At 41.9% G+C, this 21,174-nt stretch overlaps 1 protein-coding gene across 3 annotated transcripts in view; it reads left to right on the top strand.

Annotated features, from left to right (window-relative positions):
- The window catches only part of C9H10orf90 (chromosome 9 C10orf90 homolog), a 102,594-nt gene that overhangs the window by 57,411 nt on the left and 24,009 nt on the right, over window positions 1-21,174 (top strand). For 2 of the 3 annotated variants that reach the window (XM_049810461.1, XM_049810460.1), the window contains exons 2-3: window positions 11,119-11,213; window positions 13,445-14,528. In XM_049810461.1, the coding sequence (XP_049666418.1) occupies window positions 11,119-11,213; window positions 13,445-14,528 (1,179 nt within the window). The remainder of the gene's footprint in view (window positions 1-11,118; window positions 11,214-13,444; window positions 14,529-21,174) is intronic. The other variant, XM_049810465.1, reaches the window with a different exon arrangement.

Here is a 21,174-nt window from a genome sequence, read left to right as displayed (position 1 = left end):
TTGCAAGGAGGTCGGGTTAATAATTACAACCTGTTCCATAAAATGCCGACTGTTTCCAAGGAATTTTTCTTTGGTGCTTTTGCTTGGGTTAGAGAGGGTGAGCAGGGAGAGTTGTGTTGCATCGCGAGAGAGTTCAGCTGGGAGCCAGCCCAAAATGGAGAGTGGAGACCTCAAAATACAGCTTGCACGAGGGCCGTAGCAATGCAGATAGGGTGTAGAGTTTTATGTCTACACTAAATTTCCAGCTGAAACTTTCTAAAAAGAAAATTCCACATGAACTTCTCCTGTGCCAAAACGTTCAGGCTTGCAGTTTCTCTGCACGAGGACGAATCTCCCCCACTCTTAATGCAAAGTTCATTGCTCTCAGCTTCAGACAGATCATCCCCTGGTCACGTCCCACCTGAGCATCGGTGTCACCAGCACGGGGTTGCGAGCTCTTAGCATACTCCTTGTTAAGCTTGAAAATGCTCGGTAATGTCCTATAGGTCATTCTGCAGCTTCTAGCTGAAGGATTTAATGGTGGTTAATGTTAGAGAGAGTACCGATAATGACTGAAGAGGTTTTTGAAAGCACATTCAGCAAAGTCTGTCTCCTGTAACTGGTGGACCCGAAGAGACCTTTGGGATCAATTCTTGTCCCAAAGCACCCAGTGGAAAGACCAAAATTGAGAGGTGCCAGAATCTGGCTGGGGGAGCTGTACTGGATGAAGAGTGCAGCTAAATTATTTAATGGCTTATGCATTGGTTCTGGATCAGAGATTGTCACTGAACAGAACAACTGTAGGACAAACAAAGTGGAGGTGGTGGTAAACATCCATAACTACTAAATTTTGCCTTTGATAGATAGTTACTTCAGCATTTTGTTATACCAAACCAAGCTGTTCAGTTATTACTTTACGATGCATTATTCCAGGCATTCTCTGTAGTAAAATTTGGGTATCCAATGCTGTTTCTATCATAGCAGGCACATTTAAGAAGGTAACTACTCCGGTAATGATTTGCTATGTGACTTTAAATGGGACAGATGTTGTACATGCTTATGTCTAAGGTACAGCAATACTGGGGTCAAGCAATTACAGCATCATTAGACTGGCCTCCAGCACTTAACGTTTCTTTACGCCTCTCAATTTCCATAATCTTAGCATGAGATATCCGTATTTTTTTAGAGAACGCAGACAAAAAGATGAAATTGAAAATAGAGGCTAACAAGAAAGAGGCCATTTCACGAGCAGCAGAGCTGACGAAGCCCATGAATCGGTACCCCAAGACCCAAGTATCGCCCTGGTTCTCCTCCCTCCTCCTCCTCGCATCTCCTTGCCCACCCTCTCTTCCATCTCCCCCCTCCCCCGTGCCTCATCGCTGCCCCAAGGACAAGGAGCAGCACCCGCCACGAGCGATGCGGAGCTGTGGATGTCCTGCCCGGCTGGTAAACTTGTCCACGGATCAAACAGGGGAGAGCCAGTGAACTTCTCTCCATGGCAGCCTCTCGTTTCTACAAAGCCATTGATTTCTGCAGTAAGCTTGTCGGAGATCAGCTATCGACCCTTCTGTCATGTTGCTTGAAACAGCCCGCAAGCTCAAAAGCCCCAGGTTGGACAGACGGAAGGTTAGGGCATAAATCAAATTACTTCTGGAAATCAGGCTAAAAATTTAATCCAAGTAGAGAGCACAGTGCAAAAGGGTTGTGGGGGGTTTTGTTGTTTTTTTCTTTAATTGTTTCACATGCAGTAACTAATAATTAGGAAGAAGTCAGGACTTCTAAAACACAGGGACAACTATCCTGCAGGCATAGTTGTGTCATGCTATCCAGCATACTCATGCCCAAGGGAACATGACCCTTTGTGTTTGGCCCTAAATCAGTCTTAGTGACCTCATCATTAAAATGTACAGGTATGTGAATGACTTTATTCATAGAAGTAGCTCTCCTAGGGGACAACTATTGTGACAATAACTATTCACATACTGAAATTTTGTTCAGATTGGTCTTGCATCAAAATGTGTTGGGGGTGTGTGTGTATATTTTATGAACGCAACGTTGTAGAGCAAGGAAGTCTTGCAGCAAGTAAAGGAAAATGCTTTTTCTTCTCGATCTGTTGCAGCTCTGATGTTGCAAATGCAATAATTTGGGATCTGAGCTTTTAGTTTTGCACGAGAGGTGGAATATACAATCATGAGTTTTGGGTTGTTGCTAGGCAGCAGGTTATTGCTTCTTGGCAAAGCGGCCACCGCTGCCGGGTCCGGCCGGGCTGCTCAGCCAGTGGGACCGGGTGGGTGCTGACAGCTCCCAGCCCTGCTCCTTCTCATTCAGGTGACATCTGCAGCCAAAAGAGAGCTTGAAAGCTCTAAATTTCATTCCTTGCCAACCAGTATTTCAAAGGTGCCAAAAGTTGAGGTTTTGAGGGCTTTAACACTCAGTCATCAACTCCAAGCTTTTCTGCACCCTCCATTTCTGAATTGAAAGCCTGAGTGATTAAAAAAAAAAAAAAAAAAAAAGACAATTACCAATTATCTTTTGTTGAATCCGGTGATAAAACCAAAATCCACCATGCCCTGTTTTATGTTGGTATTATTACGTTTTTGTTTTAACCTCTAGCATGATCTGTGTTTCTAAACCTGTTGCAATGGAATTCAAAAGAGCCCATTCCAAGATCAAACAAATCATGGCCGCATGGTAAAAGCATGCTACGAATAGAGATTTTTTTTTTCACTTTCCCTTCAAAAGGCAAACATAGGTAATATTTCACCAACCAAAAAGTTTTACGTGGTAGAACAATTAGTAAGTTCAGCTGTGTGAAGAGTCGTTAGACTTGGAATCGAAGCAGGTCAGTGGCAACTGAAATTAGTGGGAGCTGCATAGTATTCTTCAATTGTGCAAAATAGAACTGTTTACTTTGCGATCAAACTAGTGACTTAGAAACTTAACTTTTTAGGCCTCATACTTATTTAAATCTGAGCTATTGTGTTTTTATCCTGTGAACACTGATTCTTTCTCTTGGTTTTAGCTGACTGCATCCCCTATTATCAGGCAGTTTCTGATGTCTGTAATCACAGCAGTTAATGTGAAAGACTTTCCAGAAAGAAATAATATCCCAAGTATTACACAAAAATGAATGCTTCTATTATACAAAAGTAACATGAAAAGACTATATTAAATCTGGCATGACTGCTGCTCCACTGAGTTTAGTTCCGTTGTACAAATCGTTCAGTGTCAAATTTGGCTCATGTGAACATCCTGTTTCTTTGTTTTGGAAACAAAATTGGACTAATAGAGATGTGTTTTGGAATCACTACTTTGATGTCTTGACAAAAGCATCTGTACCCACATCACACATCATTTTCTGGAGCCACCACTATATTAAGAGTATTAAAAAGGGGGGAAAAAAATCGATAAAGCAGATACCACAGTTAAGCAAAAGCATGGTGAAAAATCCCTGCAGCAGGATATATATTGAGTCCTAAAACGCATGCATAACAGACAGTGCACAGGTTTTCTCCTGTCCTCTCTACAGTTTCTTGTCTTAAAGTTATGCTCCTACAAAAGCAGATAAATGTAAGAAATATTGAACTGCTGAAGCCAAACGATTACCTCTAGCTCTTATTATGCATAAGCAGCTTTAGGGAAATGTGCACATTTTGTAATTGCTACCAGTTCTGAGTAACACGGGTGGAATTTTTATTTACAAAACCCATTTGTACCATCAAATTCTGCATGTTATGACCTTTACATGAATACACGTAATAGCAGTAAAATAACTCTTCATAAATATACTTTTTGGCTGCAGAACTGCTTTTCCTTTGTTTGCTTATGCATAGTATTTGTCATGTTTACAGTCACTTAAGAATTTTCTGGCTATCTCAAACATTCTTGTACTTTCAGAAATGGACGTGGTCACTAAAATGTGGATGTCTTAATAACATGCTGTGAAGGGAACTCTGAGAGTGGTGGAGGATCCCTTCCAATAGCTCATTCTGTATGAAATGTTTCTATTAGTTATGTCTTTATTTTGAGAGCACCTTAGGTGTTCAGTGGTCAGTAAGCCAAGTAACGTTACAATAGGTCCTAATGCATCTTAGTGCAAGTATCTGAACCAGGAATAGTACTCAGAATGCCGTAAAATTAGAGATAAGTGGAACCTGAAAAATTTAATTGTTGATGCTGCTTGGACTCACCTCCTTTCTTTGTCTCCTGTCTACCTTCTTTTCTGTACAAACGTCTGGCACATCTAGTGTTCATATTTAAACGTTTTATTCAAGTTTGTCTAACCCAAAAGTCAGTGCTACATATTTCTACATGAAACAGCCTCCAGCAACAGCGTTGCTCTTGGCTTTTCTCCTCTCCTGCCTCCTGTGCCATGCCAGCGACAGACTTTCAGAGCCTGTCACCCGTTCATCTTCATCTTTGGTTGCCATCGATCTGCCTTTTCTCGCATGGTCCCAAACGTCACCTTCAGGACAAAACCTCTCCCGGTGATTCCTCTGCAGATGCTGCTTCCAGAGCTGCTGAGACCTCACAGGAGGACTTGTTTAAAAAATCCCAAATAACTTTTCGGTATCAACAGCTTTCCAAACGAGTAAGCTGGCCACCGAACAGGAACTTGGACAAGAAACCAAAGGTGTCATCTCCCCTGTGCTGCCCTTTGCCTTGGTGAGAGGTTAGAGCTTCTCGTACAGGAGTCAGAATTTGCCAGGATTACCTAGAGGGGAGACCTCTTCTCCCAAGGAGAGTTTGGGGTTTTTGCTGCTCGTGCGTGATGTCTCACTGTTTTGCAAAATCCTCCTCGGAAAATGTGTCCCAATGATACGAAAGTATTTATCTCCCAGAATCATGGTGAAATATATGGACAATTTAGCATTGCTTTTAGCAGCGCAGAGGTGGGTGGGAGGCAGTCCCACCAAAGTGGGGAGGAACCATGGAGCTTCAAGACCTCTGTTGTTTGACTCATCAGCATTGGGGAGCTTGATGGCTTGCTCCTTGGCTCTAGTTCCTCCTCTCACTGCCACAGGAATAGGAACCTGTGACATTTATGGCATCTCTTCCATTTCTACAATGAAACTACTGGAGAAAAATTATGAAAGGGTATGATTTGTCCATTAAACCTTATTATCCCTCGTGATCCACCTCAGTTCTCCATGTCTTACAGATAACCTCCCCCTAACACCCAGGTTTTGAGCTCCCCATTCTGCTCCTACTACAATTTATAAAGATCTCAGAAGAGCTCCAGCAGGGAGCTCCAGTGACCATGTTATTTGGGCTGAAGAAATCAAACCTATGTCAGTTAAATCTTCCAGTGTACTCCCATCTGAGTCCTTCGCCTGAGTTATGTCCACGCAGCTGGGCTTCAGCAGTTTTGGTGAGTTAGTCACTGCTTCTAGGGACTGAGATTTGTCAGTGTAAGCTGCCTAGAGAAACCTAGGAATGTGTTTCTCCCCAAACTACTGAAAATTAAAAAAAAAAAAAAAAGAAGAAATAGAACTTGGAGAAGGAGCAGAAAGGGGAAAAGGAGAAAGTGAAGAATCTACTTAACTTTGTCTCTGTGTGTGTGAAAGATATGCTGGGGGTGATTCCCCACTTTATTTTATTAAGTGAAGATAAAGAATAATAGTAGTGCATAATGAAAACACAATATTTTTTTTGTCTTATGCATGGGTTTCAAGATATAATTCCTGTGCTCTTTCTAGCCCCCTGATGAGCACCTTGCTTCTAATGGCACAGATAATGAGAGATTTACGACTTCTGGTTTTTTGATAGCAGACCAGAACTCATTTGTCCGTTCCATGGCGGATCCTGTAATCATCTCTGCAGGCAGCCAGCTACAGCTTCAAGGTGTGCAAGCAGGGAAAGATAATTCAGTTAACAAATCTCATGATGCTACTTGTAATAGAAGAAAATCCATCCTGACATCTTAAAAAAATATTTTTCTATTTTGTTTACATAATGAATCCTGTTCAGACTGAAATGATTTCAGCCTGTTCTGCTTACTCTGATTTGAAAATCTTCCCAACAAAGCTGCCTTAAAATACTGTTATCTTTGTGCAACTGTGTTCAAGTACTTCCTTTTGTGGCAAAGTACTTGTTTGTATTGGTTTGGGGTTTTTTTTCATGACAAGAAAGGTTTCAAGTAAAGAGCTGGCAGTTGCTTTCTCCTCCTTTAAATCTATATTGCTGTTTGACCCCCATTGTAGGTAGGGGCACGCTACTTCTTAAAAGGAGTTCAGCAAAGATGCTTTAACAGGACTGACGTGCTCTCCCTCTGTCATCCTCTCTTGATGGCTAAGTACAGCGTGGTTTCTAGCTGTGTTCGCGCTATCAGGATGACATCATGTGCTCCTTAAGTGTCTCGGCGAAAGCTACTGTCTAGTCTTACATGAAGGTTGCTGAATGTCAAATCCTGCAGAGATGAAAGTCAGGCGTGTTTTTATGAGACCGTAAGAGATTAAAATCCACCTGTGGCTGTGGGGCTGCCTTCCTGCCCTGCCTGTGCCCCATCTTCACTGGGACGCTGCCTTCAGGCCATTGCCAACACACCACCTCACCTCTTCCTTGAACTTAACATCACTTCTGAAGGCTCGGGATAACGTCCTTGAAGGATGGCAAGGCTGTGCCTGTGCCAAGGCTTTCTGGAGATGCATCGCTCTCTCCGCTAACAAGTAAACACAACATTCGCCAGCAGATTCCCAATAAATCAATTTAATATCAGCAGGGATTTCGGTGTAAGGTGGGGTTTTCAGCATTCGTCTGTCTCTGCTTTTAGTACCGGGCATGTGAACTTTAGATTTATTGTTCAGTTTTATTTTAGATGACAATAGTCTCTGCAGTTTTATGATATTCTTTCTTTATGACACATGAAGAAGACCAGAAGACGTGGATTTGATTCTGGTGTTCATTCTGACTTGGCTTTCATCTTAGATGTATCTGTAATGTCCGGATGGTTTTTCTGGATGACTCACTTCAGATCTGAAGAAGTGAATTATGATCTCTCCCAGCCTTACTGAGAGGGAGCGTGGTGAATCTTTAATGATGGCACTCTTTTCCTCAAGGCTTCCTTAGATATTTGAATTTAAAAAGTCACAAGCAAATTTAAACAAATCTAATGTTTTAAACAGAATAAAGTATCAATTCCTTCCTCCAAGTTGATTTTAATAATATACTTTATCTGCTGATAATTTAGATAGGAATAATGCATAGAAGGAGAAAAAGGCTTAAAAAAAAGCTCTAAGTGATGCCAAAGACATTGTATTAGCTGAGTGACTGCTCTGATGCCTGACCCTGCAGCCAAGCCATTGACGTCCTTCGGCTACCAGGACGGGAATTTGAGGGAATTTGAGCATTTTTGGATAATCAACAGTGCTGACCTGGGGGCTGTAGGGACCCTGGCTGCTGTGGACCTGGGCGGGAGCCTGACTCCCCTCACAGGTCTCGTAGTGGGCTAAAGCTCAACAAAAAGATCTTTTTTTGGTAAAGTGGGGAAATTTTCCCCCTTCCATACCGGTGTATTTGTTCCGCGATGCTGTTTTATGGTGTTTTGAGGGAGGTGCTGGAGGTTCCTGGAGCCTCCGGAGGAGTTTGTTTTGAGGTGACGCTGGTGGGTCGGGGAGGATGGCAGACGCGGTCAGTGCAGAGTAAGCAGGGCTCGGAGCAGAGCGGAGGAGATCAGAAGCGCTGACATTGCGTTTGAAGTTTGTCAGCATATGAATAGTAAATGAATGCAACTTGCATGACAAAACCTGGAGACAAGGCCAGGGCCCGTGGTCTAAAGTCATCCCAGCTCTGCCCAGTGTCACTCTGGGTGTCATCAAACACCCCCCCCCCCCCCAGCAGGGCAGTCAGGATGTGTCTAGCAAAGACCTGAAACACGGGCAGAATAGCATTACCCATGGACTGTTTTCATGTGCCTCTCAAATTTTGTACAAAACCTCAGCTGGCTGCAAACTGGGCTGTCCTGTGCATGCCAAACACTCGCACTCCGCTATTTTTCACCAGCACCCTCACCTTTGCAATCTATCTGTGTTTTAGCAAGCTGATTTACAAGTACATCTTTTCTGAATCATTATCTGAGCCGGCTGCCAGTTGGCCCGAGGCAGACATCCAGGCACTCGAGACTGGGAGAATCGGTTCCAGCTGCACTCCGTAATTAGGAAAACCCTGGTCTGTAGCCGGATGTCCAGATGCCTTGCCAAGGAGCGTATCATTTGGTTCAACAAACAATATTTGTGAGGAAAAAAATAGAAAGAGTGAAGATGTAATAGGACAAAATTCATATGCCAGCAATTGCTCCTCTATTCCTCATCGCATCTCCCGTTCGTAAGCTGGAGAGGTGCGTCATGGTGGGAAGGGAAGGTCTGGGGAGGTTAAACAAATCCTTGGGATTTCAACTCGCATAAAAATAAGTTTCTCATACTCCCCACAGAGATGGAAAGTACTTGAAATGCCATTTCTTTCATGCTTTCGCACCAGGGAAAAACTGAACTTTGCATTTCGTTGTGTAACAAGAGTAACAGTGCAATGTGTTTTGTCAGCAATGAGAATTTGTATGAAAACTCTGTATGTGACATATCTCAACTAAACCCTTGTGCTCTCTGAAGTGTCTTCATTTCAAGCACAGATTCAACCTCATTTTAAAGGTTTGGGGTTTTTTTTTTGCTTGTTCTGTTGACATGAATTAACAAATGTGAAGCTTCCAAGAATAGATTTAATAATATCATGAAAAATACCGGAGCTTTTGCCACCAATGCCATTTAATCTATTTTAGCAACTAGATTAAATGACTTGGCAAAAGTTTGAGTGTTTTCCAACAATAGGATTACCATAGTAATATGAGAATGTCATTGCATGGGATATGGTACAAAATGCAATGCAAAACTCCACTCTGGATGATCTAGCAAAGAAAATAAGCATTTCCTCCTCTTCTTCTTCCCACCTCACTTGTTTCCATCTCTCCTGATGCAGAAACAGCTACTTTTTAAAGTTAGACAAGCAAGAATTAACCAATCTGTTCCAAGGGATCTGTGGGAAATTGGAAGGTCCTACCTACAGATTATTGCTAATCACAGGAGGTTACCCTGATAAGAATAACTTGTATGTAATCTACGGCATGGACTTTGACAACTTGTTCTTGTCTGACCCTGTAGTACTCAGTCTTTCTCTTGTGCCGAAAATACATTTGAATGAAATTCATGAAAGGCCATCTGGCAAAACATGCCTGTCTGGATCTGATTTATCTCCGGCCAGCCTTCTGGATTTCCTCGTGCAATGGTTGACATTCACAAGTTGATGTTCTCCTGTTGTAGCTTTCCAGCTCGATCTGAGACAACTGTGGTTTTTCTTACTGTAAAACGTTTGAGGAAAATATTGATAACTTAGTTGAAGTCGCTTTAATTACATATGGGTTTTTTATCAAACGTTTGGTTTTTTGAGCTCTTGCCTTAACTCAGTCCAAGAATTTCTCCTTTATCCTTCTCTGCAAGTTATTCCCTATTCAGTTGTTTTAAAAAGTAAATAAGACAGCATATGTAGCAGCTCTTCATTGCGAAGGTATTCACGTGTAATTCATCGCACTACTGATACACTGAAAATAACCTTTCCATAGGGTTCACCCAGCAATTATCCCCATCCCACTGCTTATGGATGCAGGTGGATTTTGTCCTTCACGGAAAGCGCAGCACCTCCTTCTCTCCGTGTACCGCAGCAGGGCGAGGAGCAGGCTCCAAGGGCATCCCGTCCCTGGTTTGTGCCAGCAGTTACCACGATCCCGTGCTAGATCAGGTTCATTGCATTTTCACTGATTGCAACCATGCATTATTTCTTTGCCAAAAAATGTCTAGTGGGCCCACTGCTCTGGTTATTTTCTGGATCCTCTTTTTTTTTTCCGTACTGTGGCTAATGAGTCCAGCTGTTTTCTCTGTTGCTCAGGACTTTCTGTTGCTCAATGACAAAAGCAAACAGCTATGCCAGCTATGAATATACGCAGTGGCCTTGGCATCTTGAAGCTGTGCCAGTAAAGCATTAAAGTATATTTTATTAAAGTAGAAGGTTCGTCAAACCTCCTGTGAGTGTTTTGTGATTTCTGTTCTGTGGTGGGACTCAAGGAGATCTCTCAGTGGGGGATAGACCTGATACCTTCCTCTTCCTCTCCTACTCCTTAGCTGCACCCACGGAGATGAAGCCGGGAAGCCTGCTATGGTGGATATGCTTTAATGAACACTTCTTAAAGTGGAGCTGATTTATATTCCTTTGTTAATATAATGTTACATGGAAACTGAAAGTCCGCTTAGTAAAAAATTATCAACTTCTGTGGCAGCCTGCCTAAGTGAAAGAAAAAAAATATAAAAGGTCTTACTAGTGGTGTGACTTGTTGCTATAAAGCAACAGCCAGCAATGCCAAGAGATTTCAGCCCAAACAGAGAATTTTTGAAAATTAATTTTGGACACATATTACAAAATAGAAAGTAACATAATTTCTGGCAAAACTGTTGACAGCAGATGTAATGCATCATTGCAATAGCCCAGACTCCATGTTGTATGGAAATTAGCTCTGTGTAAAAAGCTGCAGACAGGCTAGTGCTCACAGAAAACAAAAGATGACAAAATCAGAGTGCGATGTACTGATGTAATAGTATCACTGCACTAGAAAAGTTATGATGTAATAGAATTTGTGAATATGATTTAAAATTACTGTAGTTCTTTAAATGTGAAGGTGACTTAGCTCAAATGAAATCAAACTCGTAGCATGCAGCCCCTTAATGCGCTCATTTGTGCTCCCAGTTCTGCAGACTAGACAAAAGTGACATTTGTCAAAATCCGCATTTCCCATCTTCCCCGAATCCTCCACACTCACGCCTGAAGCCACGGAATTCAAAAGCAGACATATTCAAGTTTTGGATCAGCCCTGAACACACTGTGAGACTGCCCACAAACACATTTTCGCAACAGGGTCCCAGGGGTGTTTCGAGGGAAGAGAGAGAAACAGGATCATCCCTCCGATAACCAGATCCCAGGGCAATCAGATCATTTACAGTAGCTCTTTCCTTCCTGCTTGGTCTCCATTTAAACCCACGTTTTCTAACTCATCGCCTCCAGGACACTGAAAATAATATTTCTTTCTCTGCATTTTTTCCCCAGGAGTGACACAAAAGCAATGGGGCACTGACGGTCAGAGGACATGCACAGGCCTTCAGCGGGAGAGTGCTGCGGAGAGAAAATCAAGCTCTACCAAGGTAAAATAAATAAATTGTGTTTAGATAGCAGTCAGCAGAATGTATTCAGGTTTAAAAAACAGTCGCTGATTGCTGAGCAGGGTATTTGATTTGGTTTTGTTAACTAGGCTTAGCTTAAGCAGCAGAAAAGCCAAATAAAATGATGGCTAAATGTTGTGATTCTGTGAGCTCTTGGTGAGGGGGAAAAAACTGCATGTTTTGTGGGGAGAAAAAAGTTGTTAAAAACATGCCAGGAGACTAAATCAAGTGGTATCCCAAATATCACTACACTCTGTCTCATGTTCTCAAGATAAAGCCTGAGGTTTTCAGTTCACCACAGTTACTTTGTGTAAGTGCGTATTTTTTTCACAAGATGCAGTGAAGCTTGAAAGCTCCCAATGAGTATAAGATCAGCGGGTCAAACCTTAAAGATACATTTCTTTGCCAAAGATTGGGGGGAGGGAGGAATACATATAGTCAAGCAGAAAAAGGAAAAGTAAATTATTTAAAATATTGGTGCTTGAGTTTGAAGCTAATCAGGAGCATTTTTGACATGCCTTTGGACTCTTGCAGAACATCTCCATCTGTGCAGCCCTTAACAAAAGAAATAAATGTCAAATTAACTACTGGAGTATGAGAGATGCATCCAAAATAAAGTATTTCAAGGAACATTCTTTTTTGGTGCGCTGTTGAAAACTCGGGGAAGTTGAGAGTTTTGGAAGGCATGCAAAGGTCTTAAACCTGTAGGTAGAAGTAAATGCAGTGCAGAAAATATGAGGCAAATGTTGTTACAAAGCATGAAAGAAACAAAGAAGGAAGAAAACGCTTTCCCTGGGGCTGTGAAATTATTGAATTGTCAAAACCACAGGCAGCTGGTTTAAAGAATTGATAAAATTTACTTGGCATTTCACCTCGTTAATAAACTCTTGATCTACCTCTACCTGTTTGGGTCCCCAAATCAGCCTTCCCAAGAGTCACAAAAGAGCCCGTTTTCTGTGTTATTTCCATGCATGGAAATGGTTTTGGTTTTCCCCATGGGCTTTGGTGCCATGTCCCCACTCCGGCACCCAAGCCCTGAGAAGGATGACCGTGGCACCCAGGAGGTCACAACTCTGTCACTCACATAGTCTTCCTAGAGGAAGAAGAATATTATGTTTTGTGAAACGTTTGTCAAGTACTGGCACTGATTATCGGATGATAGACACCCAGAGATGACTGAGATGAATTTGTAACGAGCAGGAGCAGTACAGCTAGCAAATGGCACCTAAACCCCAAATGAACTTGGATGAGCTTTCATTATGAAGCTAATCCTCAGATTTTTGCATGCCAGTTCAGTGGGGGTTTTTTTCCTATTAGGATTGGGAGATCTAGGAACACAGGGCAGGAGCAATCTAATCAGCCAATTTACAGCAGCAATGAGATTAGGCCAGATGCTTTATTGCATGTGACTTATGTGACCAGCCATGTGGATAATAATAGCAGGAGATTTTAAACTCAGGTTAGCTTTAACATAAAAGCACCTCCTTTGTCACATCGAGTGAAGTAATGTACGGTCTATCAAGATAGATGTTTCCTGTCACGGTTGGAAAAATGAATCTGGGCCACTGTCAATCACTCTTGGACATATGTGGTTTTACATCATTGATAGCTGCCACCAAGTAATCACAAGCAAGAGGGAACTAATGAATTAAAATAGTACCCGGAGCCCTTATAGGTAATTATATCACTTTTGTGGGAGAGAACATGGAGAAGTTTTTCCATGCTTATAACCGGTGAAGTGGTAGAGCAGTCATGACCCTGGTGCCCACATGTCCTCTGCAGCATGTGATGGCACACGTGGACCTTCAGGATAATGATCTGTAGTATATTTAAATACATTTTAAATTCCAGCAGTCCGTCATGAAAAAGCAGTTTAGTCTGAAACTGGCAATTGCCTTTGACGTGTCCATTTTTAAACAAACATAGCAGCCACAAATCCCAACTGCGACAATGGGTTAAATACTGAAATAATTGTATAGAACACACATTTAAAATTTTTTTTGCGCCAGAGTGATAAGGTTTTCACTGAAGTCTCCCAGGCATTTCAGAGCTGATTTCAAAAGCCTGTGTTTTTAGTGGCAAAACAGTTAGTATGAATAGAAAGTTAACATGAAATCTCAAACAAAACTGTCTGGTGTGATAGACGGTACATGAGAAACAGTTACATATATTATAATAGAGTACGTTGATAATATGAATCTTTCCCTTTGCAGGAATCTCTGTCATCACAAAATACAACATCGATTTCACCGATAGTCATTTCACAGATGACTGATGAGAATAAATCAAAAGAAAATTGGCCCGCTTTGCCTATGCAGTCCATGATCCCCCAGCCCAGTGCTTACCACACGAAGCAATCTTTGGCTAACCATGGTTCAGTCGACATTAACAGAGTATTTATGGTACTTCCCAGCAGATTAGAAATTCAAGCATCTTTAGATGACGCCACGTCTCCATTGGACTCTCCCATCGCAGAGGAAAAACAGTGTCAAAACCAGCAGAAAGGGTTTGCCTCCATAACTATTACTGCCAGGCGTGTTGCCTTGGGCTCCAGCGACCCAGCACGTGGACGCGGGGCCGTGCAAGAGCCCAGCACCGTGTCCCCAACCTCAAGCAAAGTCCCTGCTGCCTTCCGTTGCTGGCCTCCAGCCGGCAAATCAAACCAGCGTGCCTCTCCATTAAAGATTTCTGAATCCTGCTCACAATTAGGCGAAGAGCCACGAAAACAGCTTTTTGACCCTGGAAAGAAGGAGAATGGCGTGGGTCTTCAAAGCAGTGATGGGAGAGAGGGAGTACCACCTTCGTTCACCTCGTGTGTCCACCTTCAGGTTTCTCAGCAGTGTCCAAATACCATCTATTATTTAGACAAGTCGCTCAATGTATGCATTGACCAACCTCGAATTAACTACCAAAAAATTCATAGATCAGTGCTGTCCTTCCATATAAATTGCAGTTCGTCTAGATTAACAGCAGATGGAGTAGATGGCATAGCTAATGGAGAGCCAATAGAGGCGATATTTCAAACAAAGCTCCTAGGAGAAAACGAGACTCCACTCAGATCAAACTTGAGGGCCCACTTGACAGAAAATAATGTGATTAATAAAGAGAAAACAAATGAAGGCTATTTGGGTAGTAAATACCCTTTGCAAAGTGTCTTTGTCTCTGGACTTCCAGCATTTGTGGATATACCCAGAGGACCTAATAATGTAGCAACAACAGAGAAAGATGATGGTAAGCAGTCTGGCAGCTATCACACTACATTTTCTCTCCAGCTTCCTAATTCAAGCGATGAGGCAGGTAAGTAATTTCCACAAACCTCAGTCTGGTGGAGCAGAGGTTCAGGCTGGAACAGACCCACCACAATGATTTTATGTGAGCAGATAACAGTAATCCTTGCTACTGCAAAGGCACGGTGAGTCAGAGCACAACCCAGACATTTTCAGTTCCAGGACTACCATGAATATATTTGCCATGTTAGTGTCGCATGCTGCTCATCAGATGATAGAGAAAGCCCTGCCTGTGTTTTCGGCATCAAACCTCTACTTTTAACCATTTATAATTGCAATTTATTTTTCTTTCTCCCAGCAACATGCAAGCACTTAGCCTCCGAAAATAATTAGGTCTTTCTTTGTATAAGGGCTGAATTTCTTTTTTAAGAAGGAGATGGCTGCACTGAGCTTGGCTTTGTGCTCCTTGCAATTAAAAATGATCTTCTTTTCAGCTTTTATTTAGAAGGCTATAGTAATAAGCCTTTGCTTTTAAAACTAATGGCTCCAGGTAAGTGGTTTGCAAATCTTTAACACATTTGTTTCAGACATCTCCAAGCATTTTGCAAACATAAAATTTTCTTTGCAACATTGCGCCTGGGGAAGGGAAAGGTACCGTGGGGATTGCTTCATGCCCAGAGTGGTACAGCTTCTGCTGCACTGGGCTGTAGCAGCTATTTTACAGTGCACTTGAATAACCACAGCGAAGTTTATCGACTCTCCAGGAAGGGAGTGTGGATGGGAAGAATGTCAATGAGTGAGTCTGGGTTTTACCAAAAGCACTAAGGCTAAAACTTACCCCCCGTGCATCTCTGCGACCTTGGGCTACATTTAATTGCAATTGCCCCATTCTGATGTGGCCGGTTTGATCTAAGGGTCAGTATATGAACATAAGCTACTTCCTGAGATTCATTTGTACCTTCATTTTCCCAGTGTGCAAATGGGAAAAAAGCGAAGGATGAGAAGCCGTGTGATGTCTCAGGGGCAGGACCAGGTACAAAAACCCAGGCTGCCCCATCCCTTTGCACCTTGGTGTTACCCCAGTGCCATCGGTGGGACTGCTCCTGCGGTTGTCGAGGTGCAAACGGCGAGAAGGCGTAATCCAGGTTGTCTGCTGTTGAAGGGGAGATGGCACAGCGGGGAGCGGGAGAGGGGAGATGCCAACCGGTGCTAAAGGGTTTAGGGGGAGAAATGTAAAGGGGTGAGGGTTGGTGAGGACCTTCCACTGACCGGCACCAGCAAATTAAGCGTTTCAGCTTTGGACTTCATTGCATACTGTCCTAATTTCAAATAACAACGTTTTCCTGAAGTTTCTGTAGGAAGAATTTATGTAGTCAAGGCTTTGTCCAACACCATCTAAGGTCTCTCTGTGATGTACCACAGAAACAAGGATTAGAATAATATCGAGCCTTCGCTCGGCTTGGTGATACAGTGGTGGCCATGAAGGAATCACTTTTACTAGAAGTAATTAGAAAGTGAAATAGGACACTGCTCTTGGTTTCACAGTTTTACTAAAAAGAGGAAATAAGTGAGGTAACCAGCTGAGAAATACTGGTTTTTGAAAAAGGACTTCCACCATTTGTATACACAAGAATACAGGTGTAAATAAACATGGGAAGTGTTACCTTTTTTAACTGCTTCCACCTTTTGTGCAAGCAATAATGTAGAACGTAAAGATATACATTTCTCTTGATCACACCCTTTGTAATATATATGAAGGTGTTTATCAGCTTACTACAACTTTCCTGTGTGAACATTGTATGAACAGCCAGAATAATGCTTCAAAACAACAGTCTTTCTCTCCAGGATCCCCAAAGTAATGAGCTCTTGCATAGCCATCAGCCATTAAATGTGACAAATTATAAGAAACTTAGTTAAATGCATGAGACATCCTCACTGCTCATTAAAATGAAAGGCAGTTGCTATGACTTTAACCTGGGAGAAAATGAAAAAGTGAGTTCCCTTGGGTTCCGAAAAAGGGTGAAGAGAGGCAGAGAAGTGATCTCTAAGGTCCAATACTCCATTCTGGTGCAAATCTGCTACAGCCTGTTATATGGTTTTTTCCTGGACTAGTTTTAAATATCTAAAGAAAGTTATAATGGGACACTGTTGCTTTCCTGCTTTTTGCTGTGGCACTTCTGTGTATACAGCTGAATATTACAAGACCTGTATTGCAAGATGCTGCTTTATGAACACCGCAAAATAACTACCCCATCAGCAAAGTTGTTTATACCGTTACAGATTCCCAATTCTTTTAGATATTTTTTCCTCCAATGTATACTAGCTCAAATCCATTCATATTAATCTTTGGTGCACTATATGTTTATGCAATGAAGTGTTTGTGAAATGAAATGTTTAAGAAGAAGGAAGAACTAGCAAAGAAGGGGCAGTGAACAACTTTTGACACTGCGTAAATACTTTAACATAGTTATCTTATGGATGAAGGAACTGCGGAGAGCACTTTGTCCATCACATTTCTGATGACCCAGAAAGTTTGAGTTTATATTAGTTTGCAGCTGTAGGCAATAGCTTCCTGCCAGCAGAAATACAAGTGGTAATAACATCACCATGGCAAGGAAAAAAAAAAAAAAAAAAAGAAAAATTACTTTCGAGGCTAGACTTTTCTGTATGAAATCTGTAAATGTAGTTTCCAGGATGTATAGGCTGCCTTATTAGGATCTGAAGTGGAATGGGCACCCAAATACTTCTCTGCTTTACAGGTACTGGGGCCAGGTTTGCTGTTTCCTTCCTATAGGGCCAGTTGAGTTATGGCCTCTTTGGAGTGTCTTTTTACTAATTTTTCATGTGGCTTCACTAAAGTAATGATGACTCTACTTATAGCATTACTCATACTATTTCATGTTCAAGTCCAAGTATTCAAGACTTGGCTTTACGTGGACCTGGATAACCTAATCTAAGGCCCTGCTTTCAGCAGGAGGTTGGTCCAGATAATCTCCAGAGGTATATATTTCCACAATGTGCCACATATGAAAAGGATATTTTAGGAATATTAATGAAATGTAAATGTTGGGCTATGCTCCGGATGGTAATTATACTCAGAAATCCAAATCTCTCGGACTCAGTTAGCGTTCAAAGCCATGTTTCATGCTATAGCATCCCAAGGATGGAATATGATCTTGTGATTTCACTGCTATGGACTGTACCTTCTACTGGCTCCTTTGCTTTGGGTACTTTACTTCCATTATCTGGCAAGAAATTGGACTGTAAGTGCTGGAAAATCCGTGTTACATGTGAAGTCAGACTTGAATTGGGGGAGGACATAGAGTGGTAGGACATAATTGTGCTTATTTTTAGTGAGTGGACAGTATTTCTATCCCTTGGGCAGCTTAAGGAACGTGTACCCGTTAATGTGAAACAGCCCACTGAGAGCCACACGACCTACCTCAGAGGTATGACCAAGGGTAAGCCCAGGCCAAGCTCCATGAAGTCCTTGTCACAGGTGATGGATGTGCATCACCCTGCCTTCGGTCATGGCTTTTAACAAGCTGTCTGAACTTGCTAACGCTGCTTTTAAGTGAATGCTGCAATTTCCTTTACTGTCTGTAGCTGATGTCTCATAAATACAAGTTAAGTTAAAAATGAAGAGATTAGTCTTGTTTCTGCTGAAGACAGGAGCATTTTTAATCCCAATTTCTCACCTACCTTTCATGAAGAATATATTCCACGTGAACATCTAGTTTTCCATCCATCTTTTACAATCTATTACCTACTGGGCTCTACGCTGAATTATTAAAAAGGGGCAAAGAGAAGAAAATGGGACAACTTTATATTCATTTTGACCTCTTGATTAAACATTATCATCACTTTGCTATGAAAGATTATAAATGCCAACATCTAAATTTATCTGTTTAAGCTTAGATAATCGTAAACGCCTTGATGCCTGAGCACCTTCACAAACCTCAGCTGTATTATAAACCTGAATAATTTCTGCTAACACTTCAACTTTTATAGCGTCTACACTTTTGTTTTTCTTTTGTTGTCCTGCCCAAAACTGCTGTGCAGGGTTATTACGGAAGAATAGCTGAGGTGGAGACAAACGTAAATCCCGTTTGGACGGTAGGTGCCCTGCTGGCTCCTGCAGCCCTGCGTTGCGATGGAGAGGATGCGGAGGATGCGGCACTCGGTGCGAGGAGGGTGGAGGGACATGGCAAAAGGGCGTCTCGTGAATCGCAGTCGTACGTAAACTACCCAAAAGTAGGGAAATCGGGATTATGAGGTATGCATGAGTCAGCAAAGGAAGGTGAATATGACGCGATGGTGATGGGCATGAGCAGGGGCGGCAGTAAGCGCGGGCGCTGGGAACCAGCCCCGGCACAGGGGAGTCTGGGGGGACTGTGTTGCTGGCATCACTTCTCCTGCAGAAGTCAGGAATGAAGCGCTCAAGATGGAGAAGAACACGCTTAAATCAGTGAACAAGACAGATCAGAGAGCTGGTATTGTAGTTGCTTATACTTTTTTCCCAAAGAGAGCGGCAGGTGACTTGAAAGCAGAATGTACTTAATTAAAGCAACCCAAGACAGTGAATGGGAAAAACTGAGATGGGATCTGGGCTTTTGGGATGTTGAATGGCCCCAGATGATTATAGGCTTCTGTGTCCTTCTCAAACAAGAGTTTTATTAACAAGTGCTGAAAGGGTAAATAGCTAAACTTTAATTTGTTTCAAGAGCTATTTTAATTTTTTTATGTAGTGTGCATGTCTATATATATATGTATATACACACTTGTACTGGAGTAGAATCAGAACAGCTGGTGCTGTGGGATTTCAATATGCTGCTACCTGCAAAGCAAAAAAATGTTTTTGTTTTAAATAAGCATTGAAAAGCCCCTGGTATTTGAGGTGTTTTTATATCAAGGAAATATTTTTAGGTCACCTTTAAACTAATATATACTCATGGTAATCAGGATGGGCTAATGTAGGCTATCTTAAGACTGAAGACAATTAATAGTATTTACTTTCAATTATTAAATAGTATTTGAAATATTGCAATGAATGAATGTGGCCTATCTGGTGTTCTCACCTCATCTTCTGTTTATGGGAAAGTCACCACTCAATGACCCAGAGTACAAGATTAGTGTGTGTGGGAAATATATATATATATATATATATACACGAACAAGATATAATTAGACGAAAGCTGTTCCTTACAATATGGAATTTATTGTATAGAAACTTGAGTAGCTACAGCTGATGCTAATTAACTCTCCAGCCTGAGAATGTGTACAGCAGTAGTGATGGTGAAGACAGCAGAAATGTGAAATATGGCACAGAAGATTTTACTTTAGCTTGCACCTGCTAAGGATGAGGAGCCAAATCTTCAGCTGATGTCAACCAATAGAAATATCTGCCTTCAGAGGAGTGACACTGATTTACATCAGCCAAGAATCTGGCCAGGGACGTTACTGACTTGGCATTATGGACATAGCAGCTGGTGCCGACTTGTTAAGAACAAAGGACCACATGCCAAAAAGCCCATTAAAAGGAGCTCCTTTGATGTTTCACTTCATCTGGTATAAATTTAATATGGAGGAGGCTGTCAATTTTCCTTAGTCTAGACGTTTTGTGTCGTTGGGTCTGTGTCACACTGCAATGTGACCTTCGTGTACTGTATCAGATGCTGAGAAATTGAGGAGTCGGTCCTTACAGATGTTGAAAACTCAGTGAGGAATTGGCAGTCCTCAGTTACGAGTGACTCTGGAAGGTGCTGCCAGCCTTCGAGCCAGACCCCAACCTGTGTGATGGGCAACAGGAGTTGCATCTCCTTGTCTTGGAGCTTCTTTATTCATTTTTAGAAGGGGGGCGGGGATGCCTTCTCTTCTCTGGAGGGCCCTGGAGACAGAAGGATGCCTGCCCTGCTTATGGATAATATTTCTATGAATTTCACTCAGAAATTACAATCATTTTCCCAAAGATGATCATATTTTGTCCGCTGGAGATCCAAATTAAAGTTCAGCTCTCTTTGTTTTGGCATGTGAAAGTTAAGGGTTTGCTTTTTCTGCTGTTTTCCATCTTGTTCAGGGTGGACGTTTCTATCTTGAGCTGTCAAGAGTTGGTAAGAATGTGAGACAATTTGAAGTGAAAGACTCTGGAGGGGGCAAGTCACTCATTAGCACTCAGGGCAAGCAGTGGAGGACTGAATACTAGAAACATTAGAATAATGATTAAGAGAAAGAGATGGGCTATGTGGATTCAGTGACCGCATAATGCCACTGGAGTAAAGGGCCTCATTTTCCCCTTATTCACACTTGGTTTAAACGAGGAGCAACTCTTCTGCAGTCTGTGAAATGAGTACTTGGCTCAGGCTGGCTGCGGTAAATTATCAGAAAGAGCTGAACACCTAGGTGTCTTTGACATGATGAGAATACCAAGTGGTCGATACATTTCTTACCCTGCAAATCACCATTTAAATGTTCTGAATCATCCTGAATTTTTTTTTTTAAAGTCACACTGCATCAAATTACTCCTGGAGTCACTACAATAGTGCCTGATAGCTTCTAGCATGACATCCTTGAAATGCAAACATGGATGTCTAACTCTGAGATTTTTGTTATGTGGATGTTACAGAGGATGTCTCAAAAGTGCAGCAGCAAATTTCCAAGTATTTTCAATAACCGCTTCCATGGTTCTTAACAATATGAACAGAGATAGTGTCAGTCTA

The sequence above is a fragment of the Accipiter gentilis genome, chromosome 9 (assembly GCF_929443795.1).
Source record: "Accipiter gentilis chromosome 9, bAccGen1.1, whole genome shotgun sequence".
NCBI lineage: Eukaryota > Metazoa > Chordata > Aves > Accipitriformes > Accipitridae > Astur > Astur gentilis.
Note: the sequence above shows the minus strand (reverse complement) of the source record. Positions and strands in the feature narration are given on the sequence as shown.